Raw genomic sequence first — 17,515 nt, forward strand, 5'->3', positions numbered from 1 at the left:
CACTATGTGCAACACATCCGTTGCATCCGTCACACAACGCAATGCTACAGATACCGTTCAACGCAAGTGTGAAAGTAACCTAACAGAGTTTTCAATTGTTCTTTCAGGCTACTCACGAGATGGAAAGCAAAGTGCCAAGTACTCTGAGCTGGTAGGACAATAATATGGTTTTATTTTTTTTTTTTTTATATTACAAAAATATTTCTCCTCATCATGCCTGCTCATAATAAAGCTTTATTTGTTATGTTATGGTAGAGGGACTGATATTTGGGATATCAAGTTTATTATATAAATAGGAGCGTTGTCGTAGTCAGAAAAAGTGTCCGTAAAGGAAAACTTGTCAGTTATTCAAAAACCTAAATCACAGTGTATAACTGAAGGTATTCTTAGCCCTCTCTCATCTATACAGTGCTGTCCTTACACCGGCTGTGCCACATCCATAGGTGTAAATGTCTCTATTGGAGTCCCTCAACGAGGACCACCACCAGTCACTAGAACAACAAGCCCCTCGTTCCTTTTTACTGCAGAGTTAGTGAATTTGGAATGGACGAGTGGTCACATTCCATTTAATGTCAGCTCTCAATCTAATGGCCAAGTACAGCTCTTTCCTGGTGGCCAGAATAAACGTCTGTTGCTGCTTTTAGCCAGAATTAGTGCTGTGGATTTTACTTTGGATTTGTCTGTTTGTCCTGAGACCAGTTTGCTTGAGTTCCGGTCTAATAAGCCAAGAGCCTGGAGACCCCCAGCGTATTGGCTTGCCGTGTCTGAGCTGAGTAGTGCCAACCATGTCTTGGCTTTGGATTGGCTAAGCATAGTGAGCCTCGGACTTTGAATCACTTGATTGAAGTCTTTTGTTGTCTAATCAAATTGTCTTTTTTGGACTTCAGCTCTCTATCCTGTCTGCCATGGAGCTATGCTGGAACCTTTGTGAAATACTTTTCATTGAAGCTGCAACAGGTGAGCATTTTTAGGAAATACTATTTAATAATAATCTTTATTCCTATAGCGCTAACATATTCCGTAGCGCTTTACAATTCAGGATAATCATTTACAAACCAGTAACAGTTTAAGAAAATACAATATTTTAGAGGGAAAGAAAGACAACCCTGCTCGTGAGAGCTTACAATCTACAATGAGATGGGGGGAGAAGGTACAAGTGCTTATTTACAATGGCAGTCCAGCCATCTCAAGGAAATGGGGGATAAATAATGGCTTCCTGGACCAGTTGGCCAGAACCTTGAGATGCATTTGGGTGCCATGGAGTTTGACGTGGGGTTATGTTCTGAGAAGTTGTGGAGGGACTATGTGAATTTAGTTTGGCTAGGGAGTGTGATAGGCCGCCCTAAAAAGATGCGTTTTCTCTGACGCCTCATTGGGGGACACAGGACCATGGGTGTTATGCTGCCTATCCATAGGAGGACACTAAGTAGATGCAAAAAGCATAGCTCCTCCTCTGCAGTATACACCCCCTGGCCGGGCCAGGCAACCTGAGTTTTAGCTTAGTGTCTGTAGGAGGCACATCTTTCAAGGTTTTGTTATTTTCTTTGTCGCTCCATTGGGAGACCCAGACAATTGGGTGTATAGCTACTGCCTCCGGAGGCCACACAAAGTATTACACTTTAAAAAGTGTAACCCCTCCCCTCTGCCTATACACCCTCCCGTGCATCACGGGCCCATCAGTTTTATGCTTTGTGTTGAAGGAGGCTGACATTCACACAATGCTCCACATTTTAGTCAGCAGCAGCTGCTGATTATATCGGATGGAAGAAAAGAGGGCCCCTAACAGGGCCCCCGGCATGCTCCCTTCTCACCCCACTGAGTCGGCGGTGCTGTTAAGGTTGAGGTACACATTGCGGGTACACAGGCTGGAGCCACATGCCGTTTTCCTTCCCCATCCCTTAGGGGCTCTGGGTGAAGTGGGATCCTAACCGGTCATCCAGGCACTGGGACCGGGCTCCCTCCGCAGCCCCTGGGGGAATCTGCTGGACAGGAGACTGAGTATCGTCAGGGACATGGCCCTGCATCTACAGGTACTCTGTGTCCCCTTTGGGACGGTGCATGAAGCACCTTGGCCTTCAGACGCTGCAGCGACTGCGGTGTGGTTTTTTGACCGGGACTACCGCGCCGACCGTGCCTGTTTGCCGGCCGCGGTTTTTACTTTAGTCCCCGGCTTTTGCGGCCTAGTGTATTAAACTCCCGCCCCTGGGCCTGCCAGTCAGGGGGAAGGGCGGGACGGTCGGTAGGACGCCGACCGTGAGGGCTGGAGCACACTTCGCTGTCCTCCTCCCCCCTCACTGATCTATGGGGCAAGATTCCCGCACTTTTGTGGTTCCGCCCACGGCTCCCTCCTCCCCTCGGAACGCCGGCAGCCATTATTATATGGGTCTCAGTATGATGCTGCCGGTGGAGGATCTCAGATTGTGCTCTGCAGCTCTGGGAGAGGGGGTTCCTAACCGGTCGCCATGCACTGGGACCGGGCTCCATCCGCAGCCCCTGGGGGATTCTGACGGACAGGAGACTGGACATCATCAGGGACAGAGCCCTGCATCCATAAGGTACTCTGTGTCCCCCTTGGGACGCTGCATGCAGCACCTGGGTTACAAACGCCGCAGCGGTTGCTGTGTGCTTTGTGAGACCGGGACTACCGCGCCGACCGCGCCTGTTTGCCGGCCGCGTTTTTAATTTTAGTCCCCGGCTCTTGCGGCCTAGTACCATATACTCCGTTCCCGGGCCTGCCAGTCAGGGGTAACGACGGGACGGCCGACTGGACGTCGGCAGTGAGGGCTGGAGCATACTTGGTATCCTCCTCCCCCCTCACTGAGCACTGTGGGGCACCAGTTTCTCAATCGGGTGCTGACCCCCCTTGGGTGCCGAAGTATATATATATATATATATTTATATGGTATATGATTCACTGTTCGGCAGCACTATTTGCTTTTCTTCGGCGCTCTATTGGGAGACCCAGACGATTGGGTGTATAGCACTGCCTCCGGAGGCCACACAAAGCAATTACACTAAAAAGTGTAAGGCCCCTCCCCTTCTGGCTATACACCCCCAGTGGGATCACTGGCTCACCAGTTTTCTGCTTTGTGCGAAGGAGGTCAGACATCCACGCATAGCTCCACTGTTTGTAGTCAGCAGTAGCTGCTGGCTCTATCGGATGGAAGAAAAGAGGGCCCATATAGGGCCCCCAGCATGCTCCCTTCTCACCCGTGATGGTGCTTGTAAGGTTGAGGTACCTATTGCTGGTACGGAGGCTGGAGCCCACATGCTGTTTTCCTTCCACATCCCCCTGAGGGGCTCTGTGGAAGTGGGATCCTGCCGGCCCCCAAGCCCTGGGGCCGGGCTCCATCCACAGACCCATAGAACCTGCTGGATTGGGAGCGGGAGTGCCGTTCAGGGACATGGCCCTGCAACTTCAGGTACTCTGTGTCCCCGGCAGGCACGGACACTCTCAGGGCTTGCTGAGCGTTATAGTGCGCCGGGGACAGTGGCGCTGTACGCTGGGGGTTAGGTCACTGCAGCTTTGCTGAGTGACGTTTGTGTGTTGGGAACTATTGCGCCGACCGCTCCTGGAGCGGCGGCGCAGCTGCGACTTGTAGTGCGCCGGGGGCTTGGCGCCGACCGCGCTTGTACGGCGGCGGCGTTTTTAACTTTAGCCCCCGGCTTCTGCGGCCTAGCGCCGCTTCGTTCCCGCCCCCACCCTGTCAATCAGGGTAGGGGAGAGACGCTGCTCAATGGCTGCGCCGAGGGCTGGAGCCTTATTTACATGCTCCAGCCCTCTCACTAGGCACAAGGGGAAGCAGACTTCCCGCTCTTCGTCGGTGTACGCCCAGGGCCCGCCCCCCCTCTCCACAAGGACGCCGGCAGCCATTACACATGCGATCTGGCTGGAAGGAGGCAGCAGGCTCTGGGAGACCCAGACTAGAGGGATTTCTGGCGCCCACACACCGCTCCTAAGCGGGTGGTAAGCTGCACAGTAGTGCAGGCCCCACTAGTGCCTCAGTGATATATTAGTGTACTTCTTTATTGGTACCATATATATATATATATATATATATATATATATATATATATATATATATATATATATATATATATATTTATATAGTGCACTGTAAGGTCGCTTCTGGCTGGACACTCTGTACTGCTCTGAGGACGCAGCAACATGTCATCCGCAAAACGCAAGGCTGCCAAGGCACGGGCTGTGTACACTGTTTGTACTGCATGTGGGGCTAATCTACCAGCAGGCTCCAATGATTCACATTGTGTGCAATGTTCAGTCCCAGTGGCACTTCGCCAGCCAGAGCCTATTGTGGTGGTAGCCCAGGCAGAGACGCCTGTGAACCCTGCCCCGGTGACGGGGACAGACTTTGCAGTGTTTGCTGATAAAATGTCTGAGGCTATGTCAAGGATCCTGGAGACCTTGCAGGCCAGGCCAGTTCCTCAGACTATGGACACTGCTGTGGCTATGCTCACTGGTCCCCCTCAGTTGGAACTAATCCGTACTTCAAGGGGGTCTCAAGCATCACAGGCTGAAGTCTCTGACTCAGATGACAGTCCCAGGCAGCCTAAGCGTGCTCGCTGGGAAAGACCCTCGACGTCATCACACTGCTCAGGGTCTCAGCGAGAAGAGTCTCTCTGTGATGAGACTGAGGACGGTGATCAGGAGTCTAATCCTGAGGCCCCTCTCAATCTGGATGCCCCTGATGGTGACGCCATGGTTAATGACCTTATATCGGCGATTAATAGGCTGTTGGATATTTCTCCCCCAGCCCCTTCTGCAGAGGAGGCAGCTGCACAGCAGGAGAAGTTCCATTTCCTGTATCCCAAGCGTAAATTAAGTGCTTTTTTGGACCACTCTGACTTCAGAGAATCAATCCAAAAGCACGACGCTCATCCAGACAAGCGTTTCTCTAAACGTTCTAAGGATACCCGTTATCCTTTTCCCCCTGAAGTGGCCAAACGCTGGACCCAGTGCCCAAAGGTGGATCCCCCAATTTCCAAGCTGGCGGCTAGATCCATAGTCGCAGTAGAAGATGGCGCTTCACTTAAAGATGCCAATGACAGACAGATGGACCTTTGGTTGAAATCTGTCTATGAAGCTATCGGCGCGTCGTTTGCTCCAGCATTCGCGGCCGTGTGGGCACTACAGGCTATTTCAGCGGGTTTAGCACAGGTGGATGCTATCATGCATCCAGCAGTGCCACAGGTGGCGTCCCTAACTTCGCAAATGTCTGCGTTTGCGACCTATGCTATCAATGCTGTCCTAGAGTCTACGAGCCGTACCTCTATGGCGGCCGCCAATTCTGTGGTTTTGCGCAGAGCCTTATGGTTAAAGGACTGGAAAGCAGATGCTGGTTCCAAAAAATGCTTAACCAGCTTGCCATTATCTAGAGACAGACTGTTTGGTGAGCCATTGGCTGAAATCATAAAACAGTCCAAGGGTAAGGACTCTTCCTTACCACAGCCCAGAGCAAGTAAACCTCAACAGAAAAAGTGGCAGTCGAGGTTTCGGTCCTTTCGAGGCTCGGGCAAGCCCCAATTCTCCTCGTCCAAAGGGACTCAGAAAGGACAAGGGAGCTCAGATTCCTGGCGGGCTCACTCACGCCCCAGGAAAGCAAATGGAGGAACCGCTTCCAAGGCGGCTACCTCATGACTTTCGGCCTCCTCCCTCCGCATCCTCGGTCGGTGGCAGGCTCTCCCGCTTTTGCGACATTTGGCTGTCACAGGTCAAGGACCGGTGGGTAACAGACATTTTGTCTCGCGGGTACAGAATCGAGTTCAGTTCTCGGCCTCCACTTCGGTTCTTCAGAACCTCCCCACACCCCAACCGAGCAGATGCCCTGCTGCAGGCGGTGGACTCTCTAAGAGCAGAAGGAGTCGTGATCCCTGTCCCCCCTCTGGAACGGGGCCGAGGATTTTACTCCAACCTCTTTGTGGTTCCAAAAAAGGACGGCTCCTTCCGTCCCGTTCTGGACCTAAAACTGCTCAACAAGCATGTGAACGCCAGGCGGTTCCGGATGGAATCCCTCCGCTCAGTCATTGCCTCAATGTCCCAAGGAGATTTCCTAGCGTCAATAGACATCAAAGATGCTTATCTTCACGTGCCGATTGCTACGGAGCACCAACGCTTTCTGCGCTTCGTGATAGGAGACGAACATCTTCAGTTCGTGGCTCTGCCATTTGGTCTGGCGACAGCCCCCCGGGTGTTCACCAAGATCATGGCAGCAGTGGTAGCAGTCTTGCACTCTCACGGACACTCTGTGATCCCTTACTTGGGCGATCTATTGGTCAAGGCACCCTCTCAGGAGGCATGCCAACTCAGCCTGAATTTTGCACTGGAGACTCTCCAGGCGTTCGGGTGGATCATCAACTTCCCAAAGTCAAATCTGTCACCGACCCAATCACTAACGTATCTTGGCATGGAGTTTCATACTCTCTCAGCGATAGTGAAGCTTCCGCTGAGCAAGCAGAGGTCACTACAGACGGGGGTGCAGGCTCTCCTTCAGAGTCAGTCGCACTCCTTAAGACGCCTCATGCACTTCCTCGGGAAGATGGTGGCGGCAATGGAGGCGGTTCCGTTTGCGCAGTTTCATCTGCGTCCACTTCAATGGGACATTCTCCGCCAATGGGACGGGAAGTCAAAATCCCTGGACAGGAAAGTCTCCCTTTCCCAGACGGCCAAGGACTCTCTGCAGTGGTGGCTTCTTCCCACCTCATTATCACAGGGAAGATCCTTCCTACCACCGTCCTGGGCGGTGGTCACGACAGACGCGAGTCTGTCAGGGTGGGGAGCAGTGTTTCTTCACCACAGGGCTCAGGGTACGTGGACTCAGCAGGAGTCCAGCCTTCAGATCAATGTTCTGGAAATCAGAGCGGTGTTCCTTGCCCTGCTAGCCTTCCAGCAGTGGCTGGAAGGGAAGCAGATCCGAATTCAATCGGACAACTCCACAGCGGTGGCATACATCAATCACCAGGGCGGGACTCGCAGTCGGCAAGCCTTCCAGGAAGTCCGGCGCATTATGATGTGGGTGGAAGCCACGGCCTCCACCATATCCGCAGTTCACATCCCCGGCGTAGAAAACTGGGAAGCAGACTTCCTCAGTCGCCAGGGCATGGACGCAGGGGAATGGTCCCTTCACCCGGACGTGTTTCAGGAAATCTGTCGCCGATGGGGAAAGCCGGACGTCGATCTAATGGCGTCTCGGCACAACAACAAGGTCCCAACCTTCATGGCACGGTCTCGCGATCAAAGAGCTCTAGCAGCAGACGCCCTAGTGCAAGATTGGTCGCAGTTCCGGCTCCCTTATGTGTTTCCACCTCTGGCACTCTTGCCCAGAGTGCTACGCAAGATCAGATCCGACTGCAGCCGCGTCATACTCGTCGCTCCAGACTGGCCGAGGAGGGCGTGGTATCCGGATCTGTGGCATCTCACGGTCGGCCAACCGTGGGCGCTGCCAGACCGACCAGACTTACTGTCCCAAGGGCCGTTTTTCCATCGGAATTCTGCGGCCCTCAACCTGACTGCGTGGCCATTGAGTCCTGGATCCTAGAGTCTTCAGGCTTATCCCAAGGGGTTGTTGCCACCATGAGACAGGCTAGGAAGCCCACGTCTGCTAAGATCTACCACAGAACGTGGAGGATATTCTTATCCTGGTGCTCTGCTCGGGGAGTGTCTCCCTGGCCATTTGCATTACCTATCCTTCTTTCTTTCCTCCAATCGGGGTTAGAAAAAGGTTTGTCGCTCGGCTCCCTTAAAGGGCAAGTCTCGGCGCTATCTGTCTTTTTTCAGAAGCGTCTAGCACGACTTTCCAAGGTGCGCACGTTCCTGCAGGGGGTTTGTCATATCGTACCCCCGTACAAGCGACCGTTAGATCCATGGGATCTGAACAGGGTACTAGTTGCCCTCCAGAAGCCGCCCTTCGAGCCTCTGAGGGAGGTTTCACTTTCTAGGCTATCACAGAAAGTGGCTTTTCTGGTAGCGATCACATCTCTTCGGAGAGTGTCTGAGCTGGCAGCGCTGTCATCCAAGGCTCCCTTCCTGGTCTTCCACCAGGACAAGGTAGTGCTGCGCCCCATTCAGGAGTTTCTCCCGAAGGTGGTATCCTCTTTTCATCTTAATCAGGATATCTCTTTGCCTTCGTTTTGTCCTCATGCAGTTCATCGGTATGAGAAGGATTTACATTTGTTAGATCTGGTGAGAGCACTCAGAATCTACATTTCCCGCACAGCGCCCCTGCGCCGTTCGGATGCACTCTTTGTCCTTGTCGCTGGTAAGCGCAAGGGGTCGCAGGCTTCTAAGGCCACCCTGGCTCGATGGATCAAAGAACCAATTCTTGAAGCCTACCGTTCTGCGGGGCTTCAGGTTCCGTCAGGGCTAAAGGCCCATTCTACCAGAGCCGTGGGTGCGTCCTGGGCATTGCGACACCAGGCTACGGCTCAACTGGTGTGCCAGGCAGCTACCTGGTCGAGTCTGCACACTTTCACCAAACATTATCAGGTGCATACCTATGCTTCGGCGGACGCCAGCCTAGGTAGAAGAGTCCTGCAGGCGGCAGTTGCCTCCCCGTAGGGGAGGGCTGTCTTGCAGCTCTAACATGAGGTATTTCTTTACCCACCCAGGGACAGCTTTTGGACGTCCCAATCGTCTGGGTCTCCCAATAGAGCGCCGAAGAAGAAGGGAATTTTGTTACTTACCGTAAATTCCTTTTCTTCTAGCTCTTATTGGGAGACCCAGCACCCGCCCTGTTGTCCTTCGGGATTTTTGGTTTGTTTGCGGGTACACATGTTGTTCATGTTGAACGGTTTTCAGTTCTCCGATGTTTCTCGGAGTGAATTTGTTTAAACCAGTTATTGGCTTTCCTCCTTCTTGCTTTTGCACTAAAACTGGTGAGCCAGTGATCCCACTGGGGGTGTATAGCCAGAAGGGGAGGGGCCTTACACTTTTTAGTGTAATTGCTATGTGTGGCCTCCGGAGGCAGTGCTATACACCCAATCGTCTGGGTCTCCCAATAAGAGCTAGAAGAAAAGGAATTTACGGTAAGTAACAAAATTCCCTTCTTTGCTATATACCCTCACTGATTACTCTAGAGGTGACAACAGCAGGTCGTCCGCAAACAGTAAGAGTGCCAAGGCACAGGCTTTCTTGCAACCTGTACCTTTTGTGCGGCTATATTGCCGGCAGGTTCCACCTATCATTGTGTGCAATGCTTGGCCCCTGGGGCACTCACTCAGCCGGAGCCTCCGGCACTGGTGGGACCCTCGGCTCAGGTGGTACCACCGGTTTTTCACTGCACAGATGGCAGGGACAGAGTTTGCACGTTTGACTGAGCAACTCTCTGAGTCGCTTTCACATTCCAGGCCCAGTCTATGGACAGAGGGGCTGCTAAGATTCTGGAAGCTTGCAGTCCAGACCGGTAACACAGGGCCAGGGCGCTGTGAGTTCATCGCTCCCAGGCCCCTCTGGGTCGGTACAACAAGGGGCTCCTGGGGTAACACCCAGATCCCACGGTGAGAACTCCGACACGGACCGCGGCCTCAGACAGGCTAAGCGGGCTCGCTGGGAACCTTCCACGACTTCATCACGCTGTTCGGGGTCTCAGCTTGAGGAGAATGAAGCGGAGGTCGCAGCTCAGGACTCTGACCCTGACGTTGCTCTCAATCTGGATACACCTGAAGGGGACGCCATAGTAAATGTCCTTATAGCGTCCATCAACCAGGTGCTAGACCTCTCTCCCCCATCTTCTCCTATGGAGGAGTCGGCTTCACAGCGGGAGAAACACCAGTTTAGGTTTCCCAAACGTACACGGAGTGCGTTTTTCGATCACTCTAACTCCAGAGAGGCTGTCCAGAAGCACAGAACTTTCCGGACAAGCGCTTTACTAAGCGCCTTAATGACACACGTTACCCTTTTCCCCCCTGACGTAGTTAAGGGTTGGGCTCAGTGTCACAAGGTGGATCCTCCAGTCTCCAGACTGGCGGCTAGATCCGTAGTATTAGTGGCAGATGGTTCATCTCTCATGGATGCCACTGACAGGCAAATAAAGCTTATGATGAGATCCATCTATGAAGCCATAGGCGCATCTTTTGCTCCGGCCTTCGCAGCCGTGAGGGCACTCCAAGCTATCTCAGCTTCTCTGGCTGAGATTAATGCGGTCGCACGTACCTTTGCCCCGCAGGTTGTGTCCTTGGCTTCTCAAGCGTAGGTTTTTTTCGTCCTACGCCATGAACGCCGTTCCTGGACTCTGCGAGCCGTACAGCGGTAGCATCCACCAATTCGGTGGCAGCCCACAGGGCCATGTGGCTACGTGAATGGAAGGCAAACTCTGCTTCCAAGAAGTTCTTAACCGGTTTGCCATTTTCTGGCGACCGTTTGTTTGACGGGCAATTGGATGAAATTATTACTCAGTCCAAGGGAAAGGACTCGTCCTTACCCCAGTCCAAACCAAACAGACCTCAGCAACGAAAAATACAATCGAGGTTTCGGTCCTTTCGGTACTCAGCCAAGTTCCGTTCCTCCATGTCCAACAGGTCAGAGGAGGGCCAAAGGAACTCTTCTGCATGGCGGTCTAAGTCACGTCTTACAAAGACCGCCGGAGGAACCGCCTCCAAGGCGGCTTCCTCATGACTTCGGCCTCACCAAGACCGCGTCCTCGGTCGGTGGCAGGCTCTCCCGCTTTTGCGACGCCTGGTGGGCACATGTCCAAAACCGATGGGTGAGAGACATTCTGTCTCACGGTTACAGGATAGAGATCAGCTCTCGTCCTCCGACTCGTTTCTTCAAAACATCTCCGCCCCCCGAGCGAACCGGTGCATTTTTTCAGCCGGTGAACTCTGACGGCAGATGGAGTTGTGATCCCTGTTCCGCTTCAAGAACGTGGTCGCGGCTTTACTCCAACTTGTTCGGGGTACCAAAAATGGACGGATCATTCCGTTCAGTTCTGGGCCTCATTCTGCTCAACAGACACGTGAGAACCAGACTTTTTCGGATGAAATCTCTCCGCTCTGTCATCGTCTCGATCCCAAGGAGACTTCCTAGCATCAATTGACATCAGGGATGCTTATCTCCATGTTCCGATTGCACCAGAGCATCAACGCGCCTTGTGTTTCGCCATCCGGGACGAACACTTTCAGCTTGTGGCTCTGCCTTTCGGCCTGGCGACAGCCCCACGGGGCTTCACCAAGGTCATGGCATCAGTGGTGGCGGGCCTACACTCTCAGGGACACTCGGTGATCCCTGTCTTAGACGATCTCCTAAGTCAAGACACCCTCTCGGGTGGCATGTCAACACGGTCCGAACATTGCTCTGGAGACTCTCCAGAGGTTAGGTTGGATCATCAATTTCCCAAAGTAAAAATTGACACCGACCCAATCACTGACTTACCTCCTTGATGGAGTTTCATTCTCTCTCAGAGATAGTGAAGCTTCCGCTGGACAAACAGCGTTCGTTGCAGACAGGGGTGCACTCTCTCCTTCGGGCTGAGTCACACCCCTTGAGGCGCCCCACGCGCTTCCTAGGGAAGATGGTGGCAGCAATGGAGGCAGTTCCCTTTGCGCAGTATTCATCTGCGTCCACTCCAATGGCACATTCTCCGCAAATGGGACAGGAGGTCGACGTCCCTAGACAGGAACGTCTCTCTTTCTCTGGCAGCCAAAACCTCCCTTCAGTGGTTGCTTCTTATCTTCTTGTCGAAAGAAAAATCCTTCCTGCTCCCATCCTGGGCGGACGAGAGTGTCAGGGTGGACAGCGGTCTTCCTCCACCACAGGGCTCAGGGAACCTGGACTCCGACAGAGTCCTCCCTTCAGATCAATGTTCTGGAATTAAGGGCAGTGTAGCTAGCCCTACAGGCATTCCAGCGGTGGCTGGACGGCAGGCAGATCCGGATACAGTCGGACGACGCCACGGCGGTCGCGTACATCAACCACCAGCACAGAGCGCTGGCGGCGGACGCATCAGTTCAGAACTGGTCACAATTTCGACTGCCTTATGTATTTCCCCCTCTGGCACTGCTGCCCAGAGTGTCATTCAAAATCGGGTCCGACTGCCGCCGCGCCATCCTCGTTGCTCTACACTGGCCGAGGAGGTCGTGATACCTGGATCTGTGGCACCTTACGGTGGGTCGACCGTGGGCACTCCCGGAACGACCAGACTTGCTGTCTCAAGGGCCATTTTCCATCTGAATTCTGTGGCCTTCAACCTCACTGCGTGGCCATTGTGGCCTGGCTCTTAGTGTCCTCGGAGTTATCTCTATCACGCCTTTTGCAGAAGGTGGTCTTCCTAGTGGCAGGCGCATCACTTCGGAGAGTGTCGGAGCTAGCAGCGCTATCATGCAAAGCCCCCTCCCTGGTGCTACGCCAGGACGAGGTGGCCCTGCGTCCGGTCCCGGAATTCCTACTTAAGGTGGTATCCCCCTTTTTCTTCTCAATCAGGATATCTCCTTACCTTCTTTTGGCTCATCCAGTTCACCAGTGTGAAAAGGATTTGCACTTCTTAGATTTTGTGAGAGCACTCCGGCTCTACATTTTGCACACTGCGCCCCTGCACCGTTCTGATGCGCTCCTTGTCCTTGTCGCTGGCCAGCGTAAGGGGTCGCAGGCTTCCAAGTCAACCTTGGCTCGGTGGATCAAGGAGCGGATTCTTGAAGTCTACCGTCTTCGGGGCTTCCGAGTCCTTTAGGGCAGAAAGCCCATTCTACCAGAGCCGTAGGGGCATCCTGGGCATTGCGTCACCAGGCTACGGCTCAGCAGGTGTGTCAGCACTACCTGGGCGAGTCTGCACACTTTCACGAAACACTATCAGGTTCATGCCTATGCGGCGGCAGATGCCAGCCTAGGTAGGCGAGTCCTTCAGGAGGAGGTTGCTCACCTGTAAGAGAGGGCCGTGTTTTTCGGCTCTTTTTATCGAGGTATTCTTTTACCCACCCAGGGACTGCTTTTGGACATCCCAATTGTCTGGGTCTCCCAATGGAGCGACAAAGAAGAAGGGAATTTTGTTTACTTACCGTAAATTCCTTTTCTTCTAGCTCCAATTGGGAGACCCAGCACCCGCCCCTGTTCCCTTCGGGCTGTTGTTCTTTTGTGTACACATGTTGTTCATGTTGAATTGTTATTTGGTTCATGGTTTCAGTTCTCCGAACATCCTTCGGATTGAGTTTTACCTTAGACCAATTTATAAGTTTCCTCCTTCCTGCTTTGGCACCAAAACTGATGGGCCCGTGATGCACGGGAGGGTGTATAGGCAGAGGGGAGGGGTTACACTTTTAAAAGTGTAATACTTTGTGTGGCCTCCGGAGGCAGTAGCTATACACCCAATTGTCTGGGTCTCCCAATTGGAGCTAGAAGAAAAGGAATTTACGGTAAGTAAACAAAATTCCCTTCTTTTGAGGGCGACAGTTTCCTTTTGGGACCAATCTCCCAATACCATCAATGGGCGGAAACGCGGAGTATTGTCTCCACGTACCCCCTCCTGCGACGCTGGATCCTGGGCTGCCTTTTACTGGACGACTGGTCCCACAGACACTGATTTTTCCAGAGCCCAGGGCAGAGGCACAATTCCTCAGCTCCTTGTTACAGGCACTGAGTTGAAAATTGCACCTGTGTGGCCGGACACAGCAAGCTGACACTGCTATTTACACTGCCTGGACTGAGGCAGAGTTAAGGGGAGATCCCCCCCCCCCCCCCCGACTGGTTTCCCAGACAAAGGGAAAAAAAAGACTGTGCAGGGAAGGCTCCCAGGACTACTGAATTTACAGTATTTATTATGAGAAAGTCCTTGCTGATTGCAAGGAGGAGAGCCCCAGGAATCCTGAACACACAGTGTTAATTTTTCTCTAGCTGTGTGCTGGCTGGAGGAGGGGGAAGTCCCTCGCTGTTTGGGGGGGGGGGGGGGGGGGCAGAGCTCAGGAACTCACACTGTTTATTTGCTCTGCTTATTTGCTCTAGCTGCGTGCTCTGATTGCAGGAAAGCCGGCAGAGGGTGACAAGCTGTGTGCTGACTGGAGGGAGGGGAGAAAAACTGTCACAGAAGCCCCCTTCCCGCCGTTTTTTGCTACCGACAGCAGAGGGGCACACTGACTTCTTCTTGGCGCTCTTTTAGCGCTAAGCCCCGCCCCCCACGGGCCGCTATAAGTCTTGTCCCCCCCCCAGGAAAGCGTGCGAAGATCTCCACAGAGCTTACTCCTTCCTGAGGACGCAGGGCCATCAGCTGATTCTGGTGAGGTACTTGCTTCACTTGTAGCTCTGCTGAGCATTGCTCCCCCTCCTTGCATACTCCTATTAGGAACATGCAGAATTCTAAGGGTACTAAGAGATTATTCAGCCTGCACTGCCTGCCACGCTGAGCTACCACGTAAACACACCTCTTTTCTCTGTGAGTCCTGTGGTGCCCCCAAGGCCCCCCCCCCCCCCCCCGCCACCACCGCCGCAGCAGTCAGCCCAGAGCCTAGGGCTCCCAGCCCACCGGAATGGGCACAGTTTTTGTCCCAATCCATGGAAAAACTGTCACAGAACCTGGTTCTGGCTATGCAATGTCGTCCTCCACACCCTTCTGGGCCCCTGGACGGAACGCGGCCTGAGGATACCCCTATGGAGGATCCTTCTGAGGTAATCTGGGCACATGCTTCACCGGTTGCAGGGATCAGGAAAAGAGCACACGGCCGGGTGTCTCCAGCACTCTCTCATGGCCCCCAGGGCTCTCCGTCGGGAGTAGACAGGGCAGGCTCTCCCACACGCTCCACGGCTTCTGAAGAGCTGGAGAAGGGAGAATGCTGTTTGTACCAGGAGGATTCCTTGGTTTCATCCTCCCCAGATGATCAAACTGCAGTAGACTCCCTTAGGGTATGTGCGCACGTTGCTTTTTACCTGCTTTTTTTGCTGCTTTTTCTTCTGCGCTGTTTAATGCCAAAATGGATGTGTTCTTCTATTCAAGCAAAGTCTATGGGAATTTGGGTTTCTTGTTCACACTATGTTGTTCAAAATGTTGCCTTTTTGTGGCAGAACTTTGGTCAAAAACTCAGCTTTTCAAAGAAGCAACATGTCAATTGTTTTTGCCATTTGGGTTTTGCACTGCAAAGCTGAGTTTTTGACCAAAGTTCTGCCACAAAAAGGCAGCATTTTGAACAACATAGTGTGAACAAGAAACCCAAATTCCCATAGACTTTGCTTGAATAGAAGAACACATCCATTTTGGCATTAAACAGCGCAGAAGAAAAAGCAGCAAAAAAGCAGGTAAAAAGCAGGTAAAAAGCAACGTGCGCACATACCCTTATAGCAGCAGTCAACCAAACTCTGCATGTGGAGGATCCCCCATTCACTACCACTAACCATGCTGTCTCCTTTAAGAGGGCAAGGAAACACCAAAAGGTTTTCGCTGATCACCCAGAGGCGAACGTCTGGACAAGATCATTTCTGACGCCACGGGAGGAAAGAGTACCTCCCTCCCCCAGCTGAAGTCCAGGACGACCTTCACCAGATGTCCACAGTCCTCGTTCCGCTCCTTCGGAACTCATTTGGTTGGTCGACATCCCGTGCTGTCCCCGCCACCAGCCGCGGACTACGCAGGGACCGACCTCAGCTCTCCCCGAAACCCACTTCGTCATGGCAGCCTAGACCGAAACAGTCCAGGACTAAGGAGACTCGTCCACGACGTTTTCCCCCCTCATGACTCCTTCAGCGCCCCGGAAGACACACTCATTGTAGGAGGTCGACTGCGGCTCTTTCATCACATCTGGGCTGCCGCCTCAGACGACAAATGGGTGCGAGACCTTGTGTCTTCTGGTTACCACATAGTATTTCGGACCCGACCCCGAGTTGGTTCTTTCTCTCAAAGCCCCAAAGACCCAAACGACGCAAAGCTTTTTTCTCAGCAATCCACTCGCTCCAAACAGCAGGAGTGATAATACCTGTCCCAGACGACGAGAAGTTCAGGGGCTTTTATTCCAACCTCTTTGTGGTCCCCAAAAAGGATGGGTCAGTTCGACCCATCCTGGACCTCAAACACCTGAACAAACGTGCACGTACGGAGATTCAGAATGGAGTCCCTAAGGTCCATTATTGCATCCATGGTTGAAGGGGAATTCCTCGCCTCCATAGACATCAAGGACGCGTACCTGCACATACCCATCGCCCCAGATCACCAAAAGTTCCTCCGCTTCGCAGTTCAGGACTCCCACTTTCAATTTGTAGCTCTACCCTTCGGCCTTGCCACCGCACCAAGGGTCTTCACTAAAGTCATGGCGGCCGCCATGAGTGTCCTTCACGCCAGGGGAGTAGTCATTCTCCCTTACTTGGACGACCTCCTCATCAAGGCCCCCTCCTTCCGCGACTGCTCAACCAGCGTACAGATCACTGTGGACACCCTGTCCCGCTTAGGGTGGCTAGTGAATCTGGACAAATTGTCAAGGTCAGAATGACGATGATGATGAGACTCAAAGGATCTCTCGATATCCGGCTGCTGCTTCTAATTAAAAATGTCATGTGTGCACACGAGAAAGACATAACTGACTTGCTGTGCAGTTATTTTTCAATCTCCATGACTGGCTCTTGACCAAGTGGTTCTTTATTGTTTGAAAGAAACTCTAGACCAAACAGTAAGGGGGTGTGAACAAAAGTTTTAGTCCAATCAAGTATCGTAAGTCAGGGCTTCATGACGTAGAGAGATCTGCATATTCTCCTTGGATTGGACAGTCCAGGCTCCAGGAATTTTCCTTTGTCCATCTGTGTTGGGTGTGGAACAGGAAATGGTGGCCATTTTCAAGCTATACATATATATATATATATATATATATATATATATATATATATATATATATATATATATATATATATATATATATATATATATATATATATATATATATATCCTAGTATATACTGAGTTTAAGGAAAATACACTGAATATGCAATATACATAAGAAACAAAAGCATTCACAAATATGTGTGTTAGTTCACATCTACTGAACTATATAACTGAGTCTATGAAATGGCTGAATTAAGTATTTTTGGATACTCAATTCTTTATCCTCAACAGTCCCCCCTAAAGACTTACTTCTGCCATTTCTAAATTCTAAGGGTACTGTGTTCCCTTAGGAAGAGAGGTAGAAAGATCTGTTGAAAAACCTGCCAAACTGAACGTTGAAACATGGGCGGAAAGGGGAAAGGGGTTTTCTTCACCGGTTTGAGACCAAGGACTCCTAGGCGAGTCCTCACCCTTTGTAGTTGGACTTTCCCATGTCTCAAGGTTCTCTAAGTCTTCTCTTCTAACTGTTCTGGCAATGCTGGTCTAAAACTGTACAGGGTTTTCTGAAAAGGATAAGTATGAGCAGAACGCTCAGTGCAGCTCTGGTTGATTAACCCTTCTACAATGCGAGGTGTGGATCCATAGATGTTTCTGCGGTTGGATCAGCTCCTCTAGTGTTGACTCATGGCTCTTTCTCGCTTGTCCTTTAGGATCAATCAGTCTCCTGACTGGAGACCATATGCTAATAGCTCTGATTTAAAATCTGGAATTGGAGA

At 52.1% G+C, this 17,515-nt stretch overlaps 1 protein-coding gene across 1 annotated transcript in view; it reads left to right on the top strand.

The window, feature by feature from the left end:
• NUP85 (nucleoporin 85) overlaps positions 1-17,515 on the top strand; it is a 141,936-nt gene that overhangs the window by 38,363 nt on the left and 86,058 nt on the right. Inside the window, exons 5-6 of the mRNA XM_075349637.1 lie at positions 108-151; positions 888-957. Coding sequence (XP_075205752.1) covers positions 108-151; positions 888-957 — 114 coding nt within the window. The remainder of the gene's footprint in view (positions 1-107; positions 152-887; positions 958-17,515) is intronic.

Source organism: Anomaloglossus baeobatrachus, chromosome 5 (assembly GCF_048569485.1).
Source record: "Anomaloglossus baeobatrachus isolate aAnoBae1 chromosome 5, aAnoBae1.hap1, whole genome shotgun sequence".
NCBI lineage: Eukaryota > Metazoa > Chordata > Amphibia > Anura > Aromobatidae > Anomaloglossus > Anomaloglossus baeobatrachus.